The 22,473-nt window shown below is 48.9% G+C and overlaps 1 protein-coding gene across 2 annotated transcripts in view; it reads left to right on the plus strand.

Annotated features, from left to right (window-relative positions):
- GALNT18 (polypeptide N-acetylgalactosaminyltransferase 18) overlaps positions 1-22,473 on the plus strand; it is a 355,896-nt gene that overhangs the window by 158,939 nt on the left and 174,484 nt on the right. For both annotated transcript variants that reach the window (XM_037999716.2, XM_008006704.3), the window contains exon 2: positions 16,483-16,675. In XM_037999716.2, coding sequence (XP_037855644.1) covers positions 16,483-16,675 — 193 coding nt within the window. The remainder of the gene's footprint in view (positions 1-16,482; positions 16,676-22,473) is intronic.

Raw genomic sequence — 22,473 nt, forward strand, 5'->3', positions numbered from 1 at the left:
GCTTCCAATAATCCTTGGTGTTTTCATGCACAGCGACAGCTCCATAAGGTGGGAATCTCTGCTTCCTAGCCCTGGGCTACATGGCGTGACAGATGACCCTGCCCACCCAACTCCCCAGTCTTAGGGGAAATCAATCTAAATACAGAGACCCTCCCACTGTGGCATTCAGCTCCCGGTACCAATGTGGCCTCCTTGACGTCCCTTCCTCCCCTGACCTCAGCAGGAATGGGGTTGAGGATCCGGCAACAGACCTTCCTCAGGCATCCAAAGGCACCTCGCCCAGGGTCCCCGTGGGATAAGGATAGATAAGTTGCCTTGTGTTCTAAATTACTCTGTGTACTCTGTGTACTTGAAGCTAGTGGGGAAGACAAGAAATAATGAGCAGCCATTCCCAACAACTCCCCACTGCCCGTAATTCCATCCCTAGCTCCCAGCCTAGCACCTGACCAGTAACAAAAATAGTAACAACAGCTATGTTGCCCATAGAATGTGAAAGGCTCTGTTACTAACTTATTCAGTCCTCACAATAACCCCACAAGGAAGTAGGTAATATGATTATCCCCAATTTTCCACATGAGTAAACGGAGGCACAGAGAAGTTAAGTGACTTGTACAAGGTCACACAGCTAGTGAGTAGTGACGCCAAGCTCCAAACTCAGGCAGTGTGACTCAGAGGGTTTGCACTTCACTGCTAGGCTATGCTGCTCTCTGCACAGCTGTATCTTGATGCATATTAATCGAATAAATGAATTTCATTTCATTTATAATGCCAAATTCACAGACTTTAATTTTCACTTCTCTGTGAGTACCCAGAAAAAAGTAGGACAAGCCAATGTGTCTTCCTCAGTGCACCAGGGCCCACGAGGGAGCTTCTTTCTGAGCCACCAACCAGGAGAAAAGGGCATTAGCTCTGGGCCCATGCCTCCTTCCTGAAGAGGAGATGTTCATGGGCCAAGAGAGGCTATGCATCAGGGTGCCCGCTCTCTGGGTGCCCACTAACTTTGAGGCATGGTGTGGAGGAGGAACTTCAGGGCTGCAGGGCCTCTGAGCAGTCCTCCTTAGATCTGAGCCTAGGAGACCTTGAGTCTCCCGGGAAGGCTGGCTTGGCCTCTCAAGATCCTTTCTGGGCATAGGCTTTTTTGTTCATTTTAAAAATCCATTTGTGGAGCAAAAACTCACGATTATGGAATAACGTTTAGACTTTGTGGAAAATCCTGGGACCCACTGAAGAAGCCTTGCCTGACCTTGTACAGGAGCTATCAGTGTGGATGCTTTCCAAAGCCCATGGCTAACAGAGATAGATAAGCTTGGGACCCCATTCACTACATCTTGGACGTGCAGAGTTTCTTTGTCCAAAACCTTTGCTTATTTTGTCTGGCTGCAGGCCGGGACTGCTTCCTTCCTCTGCCTCAGGTGCTCACAGAGCACGACTGGGTTGGTAAATTAAGAATTTGCCAGATGGAAAGGACTAATTTTTCCCCTTTCAAAATCATGAGCATGACAGTTTTTGCACACATTCCACCATACACATACTGCATTCATAATACAGAGCGTCAAGACATCATAAAGGTTTCACATCTTTCATGTGATAAATATTTTTACCGTCATGCTCAAGAAATGGATTTTGTTTGAAAATGGCCTATTTCCTTTGATGACTTCTTTGACGTGGATTCAAAGCCTTTCCTGATCCTGCCGGGCCTGGGGTTGGGAGGGCCTGTTTGTTCACTTTTTTCGAAGGACAAATCCACTTCTCCCTGATGCAATACAGCTGTGACTGCTAGGGGTGAGAGATTTATGACTTAGGACAGTAATGAAAAGATGTCCAGTGAGCCGACAGCTGCTGGGAGTGATGGCATGCTCAGCCCTGGGGCCACCACAGCTGGGGCTCCCAGGGGCGTGTGAGCAGACCTCAAACTCGCCGGGGCCCTGGCTCATATTTATCCTTCTGCACCATACACTGCATTTAAAGAATCAGATGTGGGCTAGTTAACTGAATAATATTTCTTCTTGCAAGTTTGTTTTTACAAGTGTTCTTTTCTCATCTTTGAAATGACACATTTTTAATGCTCTTGCTACATGCAGTGAGCAACCACTTGGGGCTAGAAGAATCTGTTTTCAGGATGAGCTTTTGTAGGCTGCTGTGGGCTTCTGGAACTCTCTCTCTCTCTCTCTCTGTGTGTGTGTGTGTGTGTGTGTGTGTGTGTGTGTGTCTGTCTGTGTGTGTATGTCCATATGTGAGGATACAGCCAGTGATAACTGAGGGAAACAGGAACCCTGTTCTCTTGTGGGAGCCTGGACTAATAGTTCCAGGGTCTTGTGATTGATATGCTCTCTCTCCACACTGCAGAGCACTGCTTACCCTCCCACCTGCCTGTCCTGTAGGGGCAGGTGCATGCTGTACATCTAGACCCAGGCACCAACACAGGTAAGGGTGTCTGAGAGAGGAGGTTTGCTGGTGTGCCCAGGGCTCAGGCTCTGGGGTTTGGCTGATATCCCAAATACTTGTTCTTTGAGCAGGTTGCCTTTCCCCAAAGTCATTTTGCAGGACCCCTCCTGGGTGGTGGAGGGAGCACTGAGCAGGAATGAGGGCATCAGGACCCTTTTTTACTTCCCAGTCCTAGAATCAGCTGCTGCCTGGCTGTGTGACTTCAGGCGAGGTATTTAACCTCTCTGGATCTGAACTAAAGGCCTAAGGGTTCCACTGAACATTCTGCTTCTGAGTGAAAGTCACCAGGCCCTGTGTAAGCCACAATCAGTGATCTGAGCCACCTTAGAATTGTGACATTTTAGGGCATGAAGGGATCTTAGAGATCACCTTGTGTTTACTGATAAGAAAAGGACAGCCTAAAGAAAAAGAAGGGCCAGGTGCGATGGCTCATGCTTGTAATCCCAGCACTTTGGGAGGCTAAGGCGGGTGGATCACTTGAGGTCAAGAGTTCGAGACCAGCCTGGCCAATGTGGTGAAACCCCACCACTACTAAAAAAATAAAAATTAAAAAAAATAAAAAAATTATCTGAGTATAGTGGCAGGAGCCTGTAATCCCAGCTACTAGGGAGGCTGAGGTGGGAGGATTACTTGGATCCAGGAAGTGGAGGTTGCAGTGAGCTGAGATCATGCCATTACACTCTAGCCTGGGTGACAGAGCAAGACTCCATCGCAAAAAAAAAAAAAAAAAGGAAAGACTTCTTTGCCACAGCCACACACTGAATGTACTGAGAGCCAAGACTAGGAAGCCCCTCCTCTACAGCTGTGATTCTCAGAGTGGGGACCGTGGACCAGCAGACTTAGCATCCTGCCATAACTTGCTAGAAATGCACAGTCTCAGACCTCCCCTCAGACTGCTGAATGAGAAACTCTGGGGTGGGACCCCGTGATCTGTAATCCAACTGTCCTCTGGGTGAAGTCTGATGCTTGCTGCTATTCCTAGAGCACCCCGCTTCCCATTAAGACCAGAAGAAAGAAACTGGAAACAGGCAGGCTTCCTGGGAGAGGCTGTTTGAGACAGGGGAGCACGTGATAGAGTAATATTACACAAGAAAGGCACACGCGATTTTTGCAGCTTCGTTCAGGCTGCAGGTTTCCCAAAGCAAGGACTCTTGCAGCAGGGCCTTGAAAGGAGTCACGGCTGCAGCAGGTGTCTGGCATTGTTCTGGGCTACAGGCTGTCCTACTGGCAAAGGGCCACAATGCTTTCTTTCTGTCCGGCCCAGCTGTTCCCATCTGCGTGTCTGTGTCAGGGGAGCATGCCTCTTTAACATTAGCAGGCTTGGTCTGGCTTGTTCATTCCAGTAGATTGATGTGTGGAAACACTGGGAACACTGTTTTATGTGTGAACCGTGTAGGGTATATTTAGAAGTCCGGGTGTGAGCTCCAGGCTGTCAGCTCGGTGGCAGGTGGGGGAGGGGGATAATGGTATGTGTTTCAGAGTTTATTATATCTCTCCTAGGCAGAACTCTAGCTTTAAAGGATTGTTTTAAAGTAGCAAGTAATGGCACATATAAATTCTGGTTCCTAACATACAGACATTTGTCGCTCTCTGAAATGAGTTTTTTTACTTGTACTTTATATAGTTGGCATTGAGTGTAAAGACTTGACCCTTTAATAGCAGCTTTCATTCTGCATAGTTTCTAATCCAGGCTATTTCCACTTCTGTGAGGGTGTGTGCACACGCCGAGCCCTGCTGCTGCTACCTGCACCAGCCATCCCAGCTGCGCACTCAGACACACCCAGGCCCAGAAGTCCCCCTTGCAGGGGAAGAAAGACACAGCAGTGCCAGCCTGTCAGGAGTGGAGTAGGATTTTTCTGACTGAGAGAGATCATCCTGTAATATCTGGACTAAGCTTGCAGAGTCAGATGTCTTCCTGCCCTTTGCCTGCCATGTCAGCCCAGACTGGACTGGCTCTGGTCTTTTGCTGGCACCCACCACCCTTCCTGAGTCTAGCCCACGTAGCTGGAGTTGCCTTCCCTAACTCTTGCCAGTAGCTCCCAGGGTGCACGGCCAAATTCCTCTATCCCTGGCTGTCTTAATCTGTGTTGCATTGCTATAAAAGAATACTTGAGACTGGGTAGTTTATAAAGAAAAACAATTTTAACATTTTTTCTCAGAGGGTTCTGTATCCCCCTCCCCGAATGAAAGCAACAACAAACTACTGATAGAACTGTCACTTTAGGGAGTTTTGAAAGCCACACTTAGAGTAGCCAGATACCAACACCTAAGTCCAAAGAACAGTAGCAGGAAGCCAGTTGGACACTGTAATGGTTCCGTCTGTGTGGATCAGGAAGAAACAGGGAGGCAGGAGGGCGACTGCCTCAGTCCCTGCCTTGCACCATCTAGGGCTCTCCTTTCTTCCTCATTAGTGAGTGCATGAGGGAGGAAAGGCCAAAAGGCCCTCAAAGTCAGGGAGGAGTAGGCAGAGATAAGGGCCCTCCACAGCTCATGGCCACCTGCAGCCCTCAGGTGCGCTGCACCTTTGAAGAACCTAGATGACAGCCCCGTCCAGACTGTACAGGGTATGTTCACACTCAGTGAGTGTTGGGGTGGACAGAGCCATTTTGCTCAGAGTAGTGTTGGACATGGTAGGCTCTTTACAAATGTTAACTATTGGTATTTTGCCTCACTATAACCCTGTGAATGAAGTATTAGAATCTCTTTTTAATAGATAGGAAAAGCCACACGATGATTGGACTCTTGCTATGGCAGCAGAATAATGGTTCCCCAAAGATATACACATCCTAATCCCTGGAACCTGTGAATATGTTACCTTACATGGCAAAAGGGAACTAAGGTTGCATATGGAATTAAGGTTGTGAATTCAGCTGACTTTTAAAGACAGAGAGTAGACTGGATTGCCCAGGTGGGCCTAATGCAACCATAGGGGTCCTTGAATGTGGCAGAGGGGGCTGAAGAGAAGATCAGAGTGCTGCAATGTGGGATGGACTTGGCCCACTGTGGTGGACTTTGAAGATGGAGGAAGGGGCCATGAGCCAAGGGATGCAGGCAGCCTCTGGAAACTGGGAAGGGCATGGAAACAGAATCTCTCCTCCAGAGCTTCCAGAAAGGAGCATGGTCCTCCCAACACCTCGATTTTAGCACGGTGAGACCCCATCAGACTTCTTACTTTCACAACTGTAAGATAGTACATTTGCATTGTCAAGCTACTAAGTTTGTGGTTGTTTGCTACAGTGCCATAGGAAACTATTAATACACTTTACCACATATCTGATGGTTTGCTAAGCACTTTCCTGGTGTCCATCATCTCACTTAATCTTTGCAACAAGCTTAGACATAGAAATTATTATCCCCATTCAACAGATGAGCAAGCTGAGCTTCAGAGAGGTTTAAGAGCTTGATGAGGGCCACATAGCCAATCTAGGGCAGAGCTGCCTCCAGAGCTCCTCAGTCTGGTGGGCTCAGCCCCTAATGGAGTCTACACTCGACCTTGCAGTGGGGCATCTCTCTGGATGGCAGACCCCACCCTACTTTGGGCTGAGGCATCCTGAAGAAGCCTCTCTTCTTCCCTGCAACACTGTTCAGGTGCCAGAGGAAGCCATCCTGGATTTGCCTTTGCCATGCTGAATAACGTCCTCGTGCAGAGGATTTTAATAGTGTTGGACCTGAGACCGTCAGGGCACCTTCCTCCTGATTAGTTCCAAGCTCTTTGCTGTCAGATTCCACTTTGTTCTTTTGGCAGCTCTGAGGATTCCAGGGAGAGAAAGCCTAATTGTGGGGGCCATGGGCAAAAGACCTTTGGCTCATGTTTGAATGCAACTCTAGAAACAGAGAAGAAGGGAAGCCCTCCACTCAACAGAATAGTGCATTTACTTGCCATTATTCGGGCGCTTGACATATTAAAAGGTGCTTTCAAAAATCTGAAAATTGTCCTTTGGGAGCCTAATCACAAGCAGAGGCATAACATCTTGCTTTGCTGGATGTAAGAAGAGTACCGCTATGATGTGCCGAAGTGCCCCTTCTCTCTCAAGTAAAACACAAACACTGGCTCCACCTTACAGAAGAGAAACAGGGCCCAGGGAGCTGGGGATTTGCCCAGTGTTGGAGATGAGGGTAGGCTGAGGCTTCCTGTCTCCCAGACCAGCCAGCTTTCCACAGGTCTCAGTGCCTGGCTTTGGCTGGGACCAGGCACAAAGGCTGGGATTTGGATCTCAAGGCTGAGTGTTTGGAAGACGGGGGAGGGCAGGTCCACCGGCTGTGAAGGCGACACAGCAGATGGCAAGCTGAAGGCAGCCGAGGCTGAACGTTGCTGTTCCGGCTGTTTGTGATGTGACCCCTCTGCGTGGCGGTGTGAGTCCTGCCCTCATTAGCAGTGCTTGGGTGAACTGGGCTTTGATGCTCTGCAAGCATGGTCTGGGCTTCTTAGGTAAGGCCCAAGCATCAAGCTCTTTAGTGGGAATAATGGTGACTTCTTCACCATTGGAAGTCAGCGGGCAGGAGTTTACTGAAAGCCGACAAGAGAAATGTACATTTCTGAACATTCAATTAGCCCTTTTCTTTTTAACCCAAAATAAAGCATGCAACAAGGTACTGCAGGAGTGGAAGAAAAGTTTTTTGAAAAATCATTGAATTTTACATTTAAAATGGGTGAGTTTTATGGTATATAAATTATACCTCAATAAAGCTGTTTTTAAAGTGAGGAGTGGAAAAAAAGGAAAACATTCTTTATGAATTCTTATCTGGGATATTCAGCAATGCTTGCTGCATTATTTGATGCTTAGCCTTCATCTTTCCCAAAGCCAACTTCACAGTGACTGTTTATAGCAGCCTGACAGTCTGTTTTCATCTTGCAAGTGAAGAAAGCAAAGGCTTGAAGGGACTCTGGGTCTTTCCTAAAGGGAGGGAATAGCAGACCCAGAAGTGAGGAGAGAAGGGGTCCCCAGTATGCTCTGGGAGGAGGACCAGGAGACAGGACCATCTGGGTCCGCACCCTAAGTGCACTTCAGACACAGAGGGTCTCGGGGCCCACAACAGGCAGATACCTGGCACCCCAACCTGCCTGTCCTAGTTTCTCCTGCCTCCTTTCACTGGGTTCTAGATCTCATCACCAAACAACCAGAGCTTTGCTATGAGCATGGCCTGAGGGCAGAAACAGAAATAGCAGTGGCTACAGAACTGGCTGCAGGGCAAAAGCTAGCACCCCCCCCCCCAAAGCCTTCTCAGCGATCCCCTCTCCCTGAGAGAGGGACACACAGTAAACAGAGTAAACCACAAGAAACAAGAAGGCTCCAGTGGTTTCCTGGGAACACCTCCCTAAAGGTGCTCAAACCGAGGGACAAGAAGCAGAGCTGCTGCTTCCAGAGAGTGCACAGACCAGCTTGGGCAGCAGGCCAGGGGTCCTCAGCCAGGTGAGCTGCGTCCTGGGTGGCTCTGTCTGACCCCTCAGCAGGACTTGACCATTCCTGTGGCCCAACCTTGAGGTGGGAGCCCTAAACCACTTTGACCTCCAGCAGCAACCATGCCATTTGACTCCTCTGATTCCCTTGTTCTCCAATCCAAGGAGCAGATATGAGTACTAGATTCTTGCCTAGGAAGAGGTCTGGGCTATAGCCTCTCCTGCAGTTCCTCCAAAAAGCCACCGGCTCCTCAGAATTTCTATCTCCAGCAATGGCAAGAGCTGGCAAAATGACTCAGCTTCAGCAGAAGCGGATCTCCAGGGATCTGGTCCTAGAAGGTGAGGCAGTCCAACCTAGACAGGGCTGGGCAGCATTACAATACCACTTTCACTCTGAAGCCCATTTCCTCTCCACTCCATTGTGCAACCTCAGTACCACTACAGTCTTGGAGCACGAGCCAGTGGGGCCAGCACTTTGGGCTGCCCGCTGAAGCAGAACTCTTCATGCAGGAATTCCTACTTTCAGCATCAGTGGCTTCAGGAACCTCAAAAGCTTTGGCAGGGCCTCCAGATGTGCTCCTCTTGCTTGGCCAATTACCCCATGCACAACGCTCAGAGCTGTGGGTTTTGTTGCATTCATTGCTAAAAGCTTTGCAAGCTCTTTCCTGCCCCACTTCCCACCTGTCTCCATGAATTTGCATGGACCTGCCAGGATGTATCTGTAAGCTCCACTCTTATCAATGGGCTGTGTGTCAGGCACTGTGGGCATATCACTGAGACCACATTATGGCATTTCCCAGGTGCCCTATGTGATCGTTGGTAGAACTTTATGAAAAACAGGTCATGCACAATAAGGACTGGGCATGACCGTGGGGAAGCAAATGACCTGAGTGAGTGGGTCTCCAGAAACCCATCACTCTCATTCACAGGGGCCCACCTAGGAAGGACTCAAGCAAGTGGTAGTCAAAATATACTTGGCACACAACTGGCAAGGGACAGTACTAACCAATTGACAGGAATGCTCAACACCGCCTAGAGCAGGGTCCTAGGGCTCCTGGCTGGGTCTTTGAGTTGCCGATTGGTGAAAAGAACGGGAGCGTTCCAAGAAAAGGGCCAGAGCACCTGGGGTTGCAAGGGGGCCCCGGAGGTATTCTAGGCGGCAGCTGTTTGCTACCGCTAGGAAGGTATTTCAATAGTTTAACAACTAGTATGAACCAGTACAGACCAAGTGAATAGCCTCCTGGGGACTAAAGTTTCTCCAGTCCTCAAGTCAGACAACACATCTTGGTGCATTAATTTGCAGGTAGGGCTGTGGTCAGGGCTGTGAGCTCAGGATAAGCCCCTTAACGTCTCCAGCTGCAGTTTTCTCTCATCTATGATGGGATTGATTAAACATACATTCTAGGAGAGGTAGGGGCAGTGCAGTGGAATTGGGGTACACTGGACTAGGGAATCAGCTCCAGGGATAAAGCTTTTAGAGCAGACACCCAAGATCAGCCTGCAGTTGGACCCCAAATAATGCACTTGCCATTCTGTGGTTTGTTTGTGTTGTTTGAGACAGGGTCTTGCTCTGTTAGGCTGGAGTGCAGCGACAAAGCTCACTGCAGCCTCGACCTCCTGGGCTCAAGTGATCCTCCTGCCTCAACCTCCTGAGTAGCTGGGGCTACAGGCGTACACCACCATGCTCAGCTAATTTTTGTATCTTTAGTAGAGGTGGGGTTTCTGCATGTTACCCAGGCTGATCTTAAACTCCTGGGCTCAAGCAATATGCCCACCTTTGCCTCCCAAAGTGCCAGGTTTACAGGCATGAGTCACTGCACCCAGTGCCACTTTAGAGAGTACCTTTTTGTGATGCTTACCATGCTGGACTTTGGGACGCTTGCTTGTAGGTTCAGAAACTATTTCCAAATAATAACGCTAATCTCAAGGCTTTCAGTCTTGCAGTCTTCACTGTGGTTCTTCCTGCCCCCCTCCATGGGCTACCCTCAGCCTGCTGAGGCTCTGGATGCTCTGGGTCTGGCTTCTTGGTTTCAGATCTGTATAGCCACCTGTCCAGCAGCCTTGAGCCCCACAGACTGCTCTTTCCTCCTTCTGCATCCTGGTTCTTGTTGGTCTCTACTTTGGGGTGTACTGCCCTGGAGTGAGCTTGAGGATCACACTTATTCTTCAATTCAAGCATCCTTTCCTTTAGGAAGCCTTCCCTCTGCCCCATTTCCCCTCACCTACAGATGCCCAATGGCATCTTATACACCCTTGATCAGAGCATTGATTACATTCTCTATGTGTTTGCTTTTCCCACTAAGTTGGATGCTATATGAGGATAGGGAACACATCTGAGTAATCTTAATATTTCAATACCCAAGCAATAAGCTTGGCATAGAATAAACTTGCTTAAATATTCATTGCTTAGCTGATAAAAGGGGCTAACACCCTTTGTGGGCAAAGCTGACAATGAGTTCCAAGGCCCCGCAAACAAGGGAAGCACAGCCATCATGGAGCCTCTCTGAATAGGGCTGGCCAAGCTGTAGCTCCCTGCACCCTGGGGATGAGCAGGAATGACTGCTCGCTGGGTCCCTCAGGGAGAATTTCAATGTCAACAATGAGGAAGGAGTCAGCCTGTTTGCCTGTTAATGTCAGAAATGTCATGCTTTGCACAGACCCATCAACTGTACCTTTCTCTTCAAGGGTAGAGTGATTAGTGTCCTCTGGAGGGAATCCTCCCTTCAGGGCTTGATGGTGAGGATTTCTGTAACAAGCACCTTGGAGACTGAGGAGACTCAGGACGGAAGACAGGTATCAACATGTCTGCCAGAGCTCTGGGGACACTGCGGGCTGGGTTTCAAGGAAGGATGAGAACTCCTGGCCTGACTCCCTGGCTCTCTGTGGCTCTGTGGTTTGAGCTGGACACTTCCTGAGGGCATCTTAGGTCAGTTTTCTAGAGTCTCTGGGTCTTTCCACCTCATTGCCCTTTGTGCCTGGGTTTCTGGAAGGAGGGATTTTTGGACCCTTCAGTGGAGTCTTTTTGATTCTGAGCCTTTCTTGGTGAGATTTGAAAGAGAGACAGAGAGGGGCAAGAAGAAGACACAGCCTCCTTCTCTCCCTGCCTCCCTCTTTATCTTCCTTCTCCCTATATTTCGGGGTAATTACTCCATGCACAGTCCTATTCTGGATGCTTGGGAGAGAAGCCCAGTAATTCTCCAGTATAAGAAATTTACAGAGGAGTCCTGGGAGAGCAGTGGAGATTGCTTACCACTGACCATATTTTGTGGAACTACCTGAAAAGCTCTTAAGCGTGCCCTGTCAGTCTGTGTAACTGTGCACAATCATTTGCTTAAGTGAACTGGGGAGGAATTAACCACACACAGCTGGAATTTGCCCTGGCCGTACCTTCACTGGCTTTGTGCTCCTACCTGCTGGCACAGGACTGCAGTCCCCTTTCCACTCCCTCTGAAAGTTTTGGGGAATCTCTAGTAGGCAGGGGGCTGTCTGACTCCCACCACGACCCACTGCTAATGCCCTATTTGTTCATTTTACTGGTATTGGTTGAGCACCTACTAGGTGCCAGATGCTGTTCGGAGTCTGAGGGACTCAACAGAGAACAAAGCAAATCCCTGACCTCACAGAGCCATGTTCCAGTCTGGGAAACAAACAACAAGCAAAATGAATGGAGACTGTATTAGTCTGTTCTCATGCTGCTGAAAAAGACATAAGTGAGACTGGGTAATTTATAAAGAAAAGGAGGCTTAATGAACTCACAGTTCCACAAAGCTGGGGAGGCCTCACAACCATGGTGGAAGGTGAAGGAGGAGCAAAAGCATGTCTTACATGGCGATAGGGAAGAGAGTGTGTGCAGGGAAGCTCCCCTTTATAAAACCATCTGATCTCTTGAGGCTTATTCACTATCATGAGAACAGCACGGGAAAGACCTACCCCCATGATTCAATTACCTCCGCCAGGTCTGTCCCACAGCATATGGGAATTATGGGAGCTACAATTCAACATGAGATTTGGGTGGGGACACAGCCAAACCATATCACAGACTATATATGTAAAAACTGGGAAGAGGGCTGGATGTTCAGGATAGGGCTTGCTGAGAAAGCGACTTTTGAGTAAAGACATAGACTTGAGGGAACTGGCCAGAAGGATGTGCAGGCAAATGCTGGAGCTGAGGCACCCAAGTGAGATGTGCCTGGTGAGTCTGATGAGTGGCTGGTGCGGCTGGAAAGGAGAAAACCAGGGGCAGAGATGGGATGTGAGTGCTGGGCCTTGCAGGCATTTAACAAGAAGGCGGTGGAGGCCCTTGGAGGGTTCTGATCAGAGAAGGACAGGGCATGGTAATGTTTCCCCTGGCCCGGGGGTCTCCTCAGGCTCCACTGGGGGCTCCCCAACCTACCCTAATCACATCATTCCTTTCCTTCCGCCTTCCCTGACTCAAGCACTGCTTGGGCCCCAAGCGTGGCTGTCTGGTGAAGCAGCCCCTTCACTTTCCCTTTCATCCTATTTCTCCTCAGGGCCCAGACAAGCACTCAGGGCTGGGTGAGGGCAGGGGGTGAGTAACAGCTTCTGTGTTGTGCTCAGAATCCTCCAAATACTCTCTTCCACACGCTCTGGCTTTGCAGCTCACAGAGTTCATTGTGCCCTGCTCAATCGCTGCCTTGAATGGGCCCTCCTGGGGAGTCCTCAGTCCCTGGAGATGTGCTTCTCTTAAGTCGCCTCATCAGTTGGTCAGACATGCCCAGGTAGGTCTGAATCTTTGCAGGGGCTTCCGCTGGAGTCCACTCCTGGAAAGTGCCTCATCCCTAGATGTCAGACATCAGAGGGTCTGAGTATCACCAGATGTGCCAGACACCCCAGGACCCCTGTGGAGGACCCAGCCCAGACACTTCTCCGAGGCCTCTTTGCCTATCCCCCTTATGTCAAAGATGGTCCCCTTTGCTGGATGACCATATAGGCCTGCTTTCTCACTGGAGACAGGAGTGGATTCTAGGTCTGGTTAAGCATAGACCACTTGTCTGTGGACATGGAGAGCCTTCATGTGGGGCTGGATGGCATCAGCATCTTCCAGAGCTGGAGACCTTGGCAAGGTCACCTTCCCATCTGAACTCCAGCGGTCCGATAGGGCTGTGGGCTTCGTGGGGGCTTCAGCAATGTTTATGGAGAGCTTACTGTGTGCCGGGCACTGTGCCAGGCTCCTTACCTGGCCATCTCATTTATCCTCACAAATGTTCCGTGAGGAAGGCACTACTATTTTCAACCCCATTTTCCAGAAGACGAAACTGAGGCTCGGTGAGGTGGACCAAACTGGCAAATGGTAGAGCTGGAGGATAAACACTAGGATTCTGACTCCACAGCCAGTGTTCTTAACCAATTCTTTGGAAGTAAAGAAAAATTAAATAGAGTTCAGAGAGGTAAGGCCTCCTTACCTGAGGAGAGTCAACTCTAAGGTACAGGGCAGACAGGGCTGGGGAAAGGTTCAGAGGTGGCACACTTTTTGTTTTTAAAGAATCAGATAGTGTTTTCAGATTCTCAGGTCATATCATCTCTGTCATACATACTCAGCTCTGCTCTTCAGCTCCAAAGAGAATATGTTAACAAGTGGATGTGACTGTGTTCTAATAAAACTTTATTTACAAAAACAAGTGGTGGCCCTTGGACCACGGTTTGCCACTCCTGGTGTAGAGAAAAGAATGTGGAGTTTGGAGGAGCCAGGCCTTTATTCGATGTCACTGACACACTGGGTGGCCTTGGATTAGACATTTAACCTTTTCACTTTTGGTTTCATCATGTCTGATCACTATGGGTTACTTATTAACTGATGTATTTTGAAATGATTGATTGAGTCCCTTGTAAGAAGCAGTTACTGTGCTAGGAGCTGGCAGTCCAGCAGGGATCAAGTCAGATGTGGTCCTGCTCTGTGGAGTTGCACCAGTGAGGAGGAAGAGAGGCAGCATTCGATAAGGAAATAACCTATCGTGGTGCTTGACTCTTGGCAGAAATCCAACAAACATTACATCTTTCCTGCTGTAGGCCCCCCACCTCATCTTTCAGGACTCACTGGCTTTGAGTTTGTCATCATTCTTGCCCATACTGAGTGACAAGGTAGGAGCATGTGGTGTCACCAGGACTTTAATATGTTTATAACATATTATTATGCAATGCAGGCCTAATTTTGGATCATAATTTTCCATTAACTGATCTCATTTTACTTGGTAATATCCATTTAGGTATTCAAGAGCAATAAAACTACATTTCTTTTAAATATTATATGATTCAGTTGGTTCACTGATTTAGATTTTTACTACCCCCCATTCCAAACGAATGAGTCATACATCTTTTTAGAGATAACAAGGACCTTCAAGAGCACGCATGCTTGTGCTACCCTTCAAGCATGCCTAGTAGGGGAGAAGAATGAGAAAGTTCGGGGATGGAGCTTTGTGCAGGCCGCTGCAATCCTGACAATGCTGTGTCTTAGAAGTGTTTGCATAGTTTGCATTTTATTCTTCAATATATCCTAAGCTGTTTAATTTTCTGACTTTGCTTTTACGTTTTTAAGGAAAATCAGTCACCGAGATGGTATGCCATGTTTGTCTTTGTACTTCACGTACGTTAGCAGCCCATTGCCATATAGAGGCTGTATAGCATAGTTGGGGGACTACTGCCTGGGGAGAGTCTTCCCAGGATTGAAATCCAGCTACTGCACTTCCTTCTGTGTGAACCTGGGCAAGTTTTTTATTCTCTCTGTGCCTCACTTTCTTTATATATAAAATGAAGATGACAACAATTCCTACCCTATAAGGTGAGATGAGTTGATAAGAGAAAATGCTGCCTCATGGTAGGAGTGAACACTCGGCAAGTGTTAGCTCTGATGGTTATCCCAGGAGTTACAGGGGTGTCCCATTTAGAGGACGTGGCCTGGAGAAGTACCTTATGCATGTGCACCCAGTGAGTTCAGCACCTGGGAGTTCGTTTACAGATCTTTTTGCATCTCGCACACTGAGATTTCTGGCATCTCTGCTTTCAGGATCATGGGCTTGCTAAGTCCCCTTCTACTCTTGATGGCATCTGCCTGCTTCCAGTGATGGAGGCTTCCTGCCACTGGAGCACCCCTTCCATGGTAGGAGGAGCCTGTGTTTTGGAAGGCTCTCCCTTTTGTTCCCAGGTAGTCTCCTCTCTTCCAGATGGGTTTTCAGGAGAGCATCACGAGTGGAGGTGGCAGTTGATAGCCCCAAGCTCTCCAGCCTGGAAGACCTCAGAATGCTAACCCCTTGCCCATCTCCAGCCTATACTTAGGTGCGCCATGCACCCATTGGCTCCATACAGGCCAACAAGGGGATGTGGGCAGGTGTCCCAAGCCTGCCTCTCCTGCCTGTCTCTCCTGTCCCTGACCCGCTTCTGTTTTTTCTGGTCACTGTCTCATTCCAGGCTCCTGGCTCCATTTCTTACTTCCCTCATGAATTTGTGAGCATAGAAGGCCCTGTCCAGTGGGCTTGCCATCTCTGTCCAATTTCTCTGATTTCTGACCTCAAATGATTCACCTGATGACCTGTCCCAGGGAACTAATTCCAAAGTCCTGGACTATCAGTCTATGTCCTGGCAAGATCTCTTTTAGCTCCCATAAAAGAGAGATTTCAATAACCCTCCCTTGCTATAATAACCCTAACTGCCATTGGCTGTGCACTTGTTCTGAGACATAAACTGATCTAAATGCTTTATACACTTTATTTAATGGAATCCTCACAATCTCTGGAGGGTGGTTGGGTATTATCATCTCCGCATTCTAGGTGGGAGAATTTGGGCCTTGGGAGGTTGACTGTGCTATGGTCACGTAGCCAGTACGTGGTGGAGCAGTGACTGGAATCCATGACGGTGTGACTTCAAAGTCTCTGCTCTTACCGTTAGTGATGCCCCTCCATTTTTCTGGGATGTTCCTGGGAAACCACGCGCTGGCCTTGAGCTGCCTCCACCAAGTCCACCAGGGCTCCCATGAGCAGGGCCCAGAGTGTAGGGCAGGCTGGGTGTGGCTTGACTGTCACCTGTGTCATGGATCCACTATTCTGGTGGACAGTGTCTAGAAGCAGCAGGAGGCAGTCTGGCTGGGGTGCTGATAGTCAGGCGAATGTCACATGGTGCACGAGGCAACTCACTGCAGGACCAGACGGTGAAGAGAGAGGGAGAAGGGCTGGCAAGAACTGGGTGGAGGAGTAGACTCCCAGCTTGGGTGCCTCAATGTGGGGTGGACTCAGGAATTGCAGGAAATGGGGGTACAAGCTAGGAACAGAGAAGGAGATGCCCAGTTTGAGGGCTGGGGCCAGCATCTCTGGCAGGGAGGCAGACGGGGGAAAAAGGGGGTTTTGACTTGAAGCCATGGGGCATCAGGGTCACATCCATTAGCTTCTCAGCAGACCTTGTCAGGTGTATTTCTCGATCTCCTGTGCCTGGTGGTTGTGGGTTAGATGAATGCATGGATTCATGGATGAATGGGTCTTTGGAAAGCATGAAAACCCAAGTCAGCCCCAACCCCTGAAAGAAGGGGCTAAGATTGTTTTACCAAAGGCTGTTTGTGAAGAAGGGAAAGGGATTGTCATGGCACATGCAGGGGTGCACTCTGACCCACTGTGTCCTGTTCCTTCTTTCTCCAGAGGCTCCTGCCAAGCCTGAGGAGGCAGAGGCCGAGCCCTTCACAGACTCCTCTCTGTTTGCACACTGGGGCCAGGAGCTCAGCCCCGAAGGCCGGCGCGTGGCCCTGAAGCAGTTCCAGTACTACGGCTACAATGCCTACCTCAGCGACCGCCTGCCCCTGGACCGACCCCTGCCTGACCTCAGACCCAGTGGGTGAGCAGAGTCAGTGACCGGGACCTTGTTGACCTGCCTGTGGGGAGATGGGGTCCCCAGAGTGCTAGGAACAGAGCCAGGACTGGGCGCCTGGATTCCTGGGTCCCTTTCCTGCTTCAACCAGGGCCTGTCCCCTTGGCTTGCATTAGGCAAGTCACTCTTCTCTTCCCTCAGCCTCAGTTTCTCCATTAGCTGAGTAGGGGCAAAGCTTTCTTCCAGGAGAGATTTTGAGGATTAACAACTTAATTTACTCCTTAAGGGCACTACAGTCATCTCACATTCCTGTTAATATGTCATTTTAACCCAATTAGTTGCATTTTTATGAATAATCTTTTTTCTGTAAATTAGTTTTTAAAGTACATCCGTCTTGCGGGGCTAACAAGTCGTTACATCTAACAGACAAGTCTGTCTTGACTTCTCTCTTTGTTACAGGAGGATGTTCCTTTAAGGTTCAGTGAGAATTCTTATTACTCCCAATTATTAAAAATATGGGCACGTACCTCAGCTGAGAAAATCTCATTAATTTTTGTGAGCTCCCCCCACAGTGTTTCCCCCTCTTTCTCCTCATTTTTACATTTTATTTTTTAAAGCTGCAAACCATGGTGAGCTTATATCTGGAGTCTTGGAGAAAGGTCTTGCTGCTGGGTTTGCAGACTGTGTTCTTTTAGGGAGAAGATCCAGTTCAGCTCCACAGATATTCATTGAACACCTTCTATATACTGTATACTTGGGTATGGTTGGTTGTGGCTCAGAGAGAACTGGACTGGGCTAGGATGAAAGAGCAGCTGAGGATGTCCAAAGGGAGAGAAGAATATGCTTTCACTTGCAGGTCATTTATTAAGCACTTCTGTGCCAGCATAATCTAGGTACAGGGATGATATGGTTTGGCTGTGTCTCTACCCAAATCTCATCTTGGATTGTGGTTCCCATAATCCCCACATGTTGTGGGAGGGACCAGGTAGGAGGTAACTGAATCATGGGGGTAGTTTCCCCCATACTGTTCCCGTGATAGTGAGTAAGTTCTCGTGAGATCTGATGGTTTTATAAGCATCTGGCATTTTCCCTGCTGGCTCTCATTCTCTCTCCTGCCATCCTGTGAAGAGGTGCCTTCCACCATGATTGTAAGTTTCCTGAGGCCTCCCAGACATGTGGAACTGTGAGTCAATTGAAACTCTTTCCTTTATAAATGACCCAGTCAGAGGTATTTCTTCATAGCAGCATGAGAATGGACTAACACAAGGGACAAAGCAGTGAACAAAACATACAGAAACCCCTGCTTCACAGAGCTGGCATTCTAGTTGGGGGGAGACAGAGAGTAAACAAAACAAAGAAGTCAAATATGTAGTATGTTAGATGGTGGTGAGTGCTGTGGAGAAATATAAAGTCGGAGAGAGAGACACCTGGGACAAGAGTGGGGAGTTGCAATTTTTCCTGGGTGGTCAGGGAAGACCTCACTAAGAGGTGACATTTGAGCAAAGACCTGGAGGAGAAGAGGAAGCAAGCCATGGGGGTACTGTTGGAGGATGGGGGGAGTACCTTTCAGGCAGAGGAAGTGGCAAGTACAAAGGCCCTGAGGCAGAAGCATGCATGCCATGTCGTGTTTGAAGAAGAGGAAGGAGGCCCCTGTGGCTGGAACGAGGTGTGCAAGGGGGCAGTAGTTGGAGATGAGGCCAGAGGAGCAACAGGAAGCAGATCATTAGGGCAATGGTTCTCAACCTTGCTGCACATTCTACACATCAGGAGAACCTTAAAAAATAATCCTGATGCGAAGGCCACACCCCAGACCAATTAAATAAGTGTTTCTAGGGGGGCACTCAGCTTCAGTATTGTTTAGAGCTCCTGGGTGATTCCGATGTGCAGTCAAGGTGAATCCCAGGAGACGGGCTTCATAGGCTTTTGCAAGGAGTGTGGCATTTACTCTGTGAGACAGAGATCCATGGGAAGGGCTTGAGCAGATTAGCAGTATGCTCTGATTGTCACTTGCAAAGGTGCCTCTGGCTGCTATGCTGAAAACAGACTGAAGGGGCAGGGCTGGGAGCATGGAGACCAGTTAGGAGGCTTCCAGGTGAGAGGCGATGGTGGCTTGGACCATGATGGCAGCAGAGGAGGTGCTGAGATGGGGTTAGATTTTGGAAATATCCTGAAGGTGACCTCAGCTAAGTGCCATAGGGCCTCAGTCCACAGAGGAGCTGCAGAGACCACTCCTGGGGCTGGAGAGGAGCTGGTCTGATAGGGGGAACACACAGGGGCTCTGGAGAAGGAGTAATCAGAAATAGGGCCCTCTAGTTCCTGCAGGGGACTTGGCTATGACCTCAGCCAGAAGAAGAGCCATGGACTTTTCAGTCAATCTGATACAAAACACAGGCACAGCTCAATACATATTTGTTCAAAATCAAAGGGAAAATGAAAAGGAAGCCAAGGAAAGGGTAGATTTTACAGATTGTAACCTGGTTATAACAACAACTGGGATTCACACAGTGCTGGACGTGCCGATAGTACCTTCCCATTTGGACCACGTCAACACTGCAGTGAAGGTACACCAGGCAATGGTAGATTCTTCCCATTTGAGTTGAGGAAAACAGAAGAGCAGAAAGAGTGTTGTCTGAGGTCACACAGTAAGATAAGCAGCTGAGCTGAGCCTTGAACCCATGTCTCAGATGCCGGATCGTGGCTTTGACATCGGCCTACCACTGTTTATTTTGACTGTGCACAATGCTGCACAGTAAGAGCCCAGGTGGGAGTCCTTCATCTTTGACTGAGAGAAGTGCCCCACCCACTCTCACCTGTGGGAGGAATTTGCCTGAGAGAGGGAGGAACTTTGAAGGACTTCAGGTGGGCAGAATTCTGCAGTTTTCTTTTTTTTTTTTTAATTTTTTATTTTTTTTATTATTATACTTTGAGTTCTAGGGTACATGTGCATAACGTGCAGGTTTGTTACATATGTATACTTGTGCCATGTTGGTGTGCTGCAGCCATCAACTCGTCAGCACCCGTCAACTCGTCATTTACATCAGGTATAACTCCCAATGCCATCCCTCCCCCCTACCCCCCCCCCCCCCCCCCGCCGCCCTTAATAGGCCCTTCTCCTGAGCTGCTGGAGAGGAGCAATCGTCCTTATAGAAAGACCTTCCCTCTGCACAGAACTTTACAGTCTGTGGAGCTTCCACACCTCCCCCGTAGCACCAAGCAACTTCTGTCAGCCCCTTTTTCTAGAGAGAAAAACATAATCTCTGATAAAAGGCAGAGCAGAGCCTCCTCGCTCCTCAGGGAGGGCTCTGTGAAAGCGGCTTTAACAACGGAGGGTTCTCTTTGCACATGTACTTGGAAGGCTCTGTCTAGCTCTATTTCAGCTCACGTGCCAGACGCACGCCTAAGATTGGAGAGCTGTTGGTGAACCACACAAAACAAGTATGTGCTTAGGTAAAACAGTGCCTCCCTTTGTCTGTTAATTTCCATAAAAACATCCCTGCCTTGTAACAAGGCCATTGCTTGGCTCATCCTGCTTAATTCATTTTGGAAACATCTTTTCAAAATTTTACTCTTATCCTATTTCAAACCACACTGGCAAACATTTATATAGGATGAGCCATGTTTTCAGGCATATGTTTGTCACTTAATTTATAAGCACTCCTTGAGTCTTCACAGTAAAACCTTCTGAGGTAGGTCCTATGATTAGCCTCCATCTTACAGAAGAGGAAACTGAGGCATGGGGAGATGATATCTCCTGCCCAAGGTCACTAGTGGCGGAGCTGGGGCAGGTGGTCTGGCAATGGAATTTGTGCATGTAACCACTGTCCTACACTGCCTTGAGGCGTCCATTTGTGTCACTCTAATGGGAGCGGCAGGCCCACTTTAGCAATATAGCAGTGAGCATTTACTGATCAGTTTTGGAAGAAGGAAGGTTGGCGTCTACATGTTGGAAAAAACTGTTTTAGTGAACATGAAACCAAGGCTTGTTGCCAAGGCTTAGGATGATGCCTGGGCTCTGGCTAATGTTGGGATTTGGACGGAGAGGGTGGGTCAGCATGTGGAGAGGAAGCCCACAGTCACTGCAGTCTCTGGAAGATTCATGCTGTGTGGCTCTTGCCATAGTCAGAGTCCCTGTGCCTCTTGTGAATTCTGGTTTGCTCTTCGAGACTTCTGTCCCTGCTGCTTCTGTTGTGTACTTTGCTCTTGGTATTCTTGCTCTACTTTTCCAAATTCTAACCCTGATGTTATTCTTGGCTTCCTTCCTAGATCAGAAAGTGAGTGTTCAGAATCCTGCCCACCCTCCTTTCTCTCACCTCTAGCTAGTCACTTTGTCTCCTTTTTTTCTTGGTGCTGAAAGATGTAATCTGACCCAGCTTGTCATGTGGCTTAGATAGGACCACACTGTGCTCAGTGCCTTATATACAAGACAGGACACAACTAGAAGGAAAAACATCGGTCCAGCCAGTTGCTAGGCCCATTTATTTTTTCATCCAGCCAACATTTACTGAGCACGCATTGTGTGCCAGACACTCAACAAAGCACCAGACGGATATCTCCTGGAGTTTACACTGAGATGGGAACCCAGACAGAGGTGGTGGGAGGGCGAGGTAGTCATAAAGTCTGCTGACCATTTCCCAGGCTCCATGGTGGGGAGGACTTGTCCTCGCAGGCTTTTAGTAAGGCAGGGGCCTGGACGTGATGGCCACAGAAGCCCTGTCCCTCTGGTGCCTCTGTGGCAGGGAGGCAGGGCCTGGAGGGTGGCATCTGCAAGGCATCTCCCTGTACCCACTCCCCTGGGGAGAGTTGTTTCAACAGTCCAGACTCTAGAGAGACATCTGGGATCTTTGAACTTTGGGGTTTCCTGGCTTCATGGATAGGCAGAGTAATGGCATCCCAAAGATGTCCACATCCTAATCCCCCACACCTATGAATATGTAACAGGCATAGGAAGTACACCAGTTTTTCCAACCTCATCTACACAAAGAGGGGACAAACTTCCTCAAGGATCCAGGTCCCTTGGCTCCTGGAGAAATCAAAATGCCATTCATCCTCCTTGTGGTGTTGCAGCAGCAGTAGAGCAGACCCCTCAGCCATCCAGGTGGGAAGACCTGGGGGAAGCAGGACACTTCAGACTCCTCTGGTGAAGCCTCCCGGACCTCATCCATGGGGGGCCTTGGCCAGGGCTGGGTAGGGGTTCACTTGCTTCCTTCCTGGTCTGGGAAGATACCTAGTCTCAGGGTTGAAGGGCAGAAAGGCTTCATCCCAGCCTGGCTGGACCCAGCTCCATCCTTCATAGCCCCAGCTGCAGGCTCCAGATGTCCTGTGGCTCTCTCTGTGTGCTTCCTCCTGCCTCTCAGTGTCCACCCTCTTTCTCCTTATTGGTAGGCTCCAAAATAATCTAGGAGGGGCAAGAAGAGAAAAAGGAAATGTCAAGTTTCAATTAGGGTGTGGACTACAGAGGCGTACACATGTCAAAACTCATTGAACTATACACTGAAGCTCTGTGCATTTTACTGTGTGTAAGTGAAACATCATTCCTTTTTGAAAAATGGAGATGTGAGAAAATGACTGAGGAAGTCCTTTGCCCAAGGGGTGGAGAGGTAGGGGGAGGGGACATCTTTTGGGAGGTCACTGAGAAGATGGGTGTGAGTTGTGGAGAAGGAGGATGGTGCAGGGTGGAAGTGAGCTAGCCAGTGTGAGATGGTTCGGAAAGGTGGGCTTCCCACCCCAGTGACAGCCAGGCCAGGCAGGTGGCACATGTGTGCTCTCTAGTTCTGCAGCTTTGGCCTCAGACTCATGTCACATTCTTTTCTCCAAGAAGTGGCTGT

This window comes from Chlorocebus sabaeus, chromosome 1, assembly GCF_047675955.1.
Source record: "Chlorocebus sabaeus isolate Y175 chromosome 1, mChlSab1.0.hap1, whole genome shotgun sequence".
NCBI classification, from domain to species: Eukaryota; Metazoa; Chordata; class Mammalia; order Primates; family Cercopithecidae; genus Chlorocebus; species Chlorocebus sabaeus.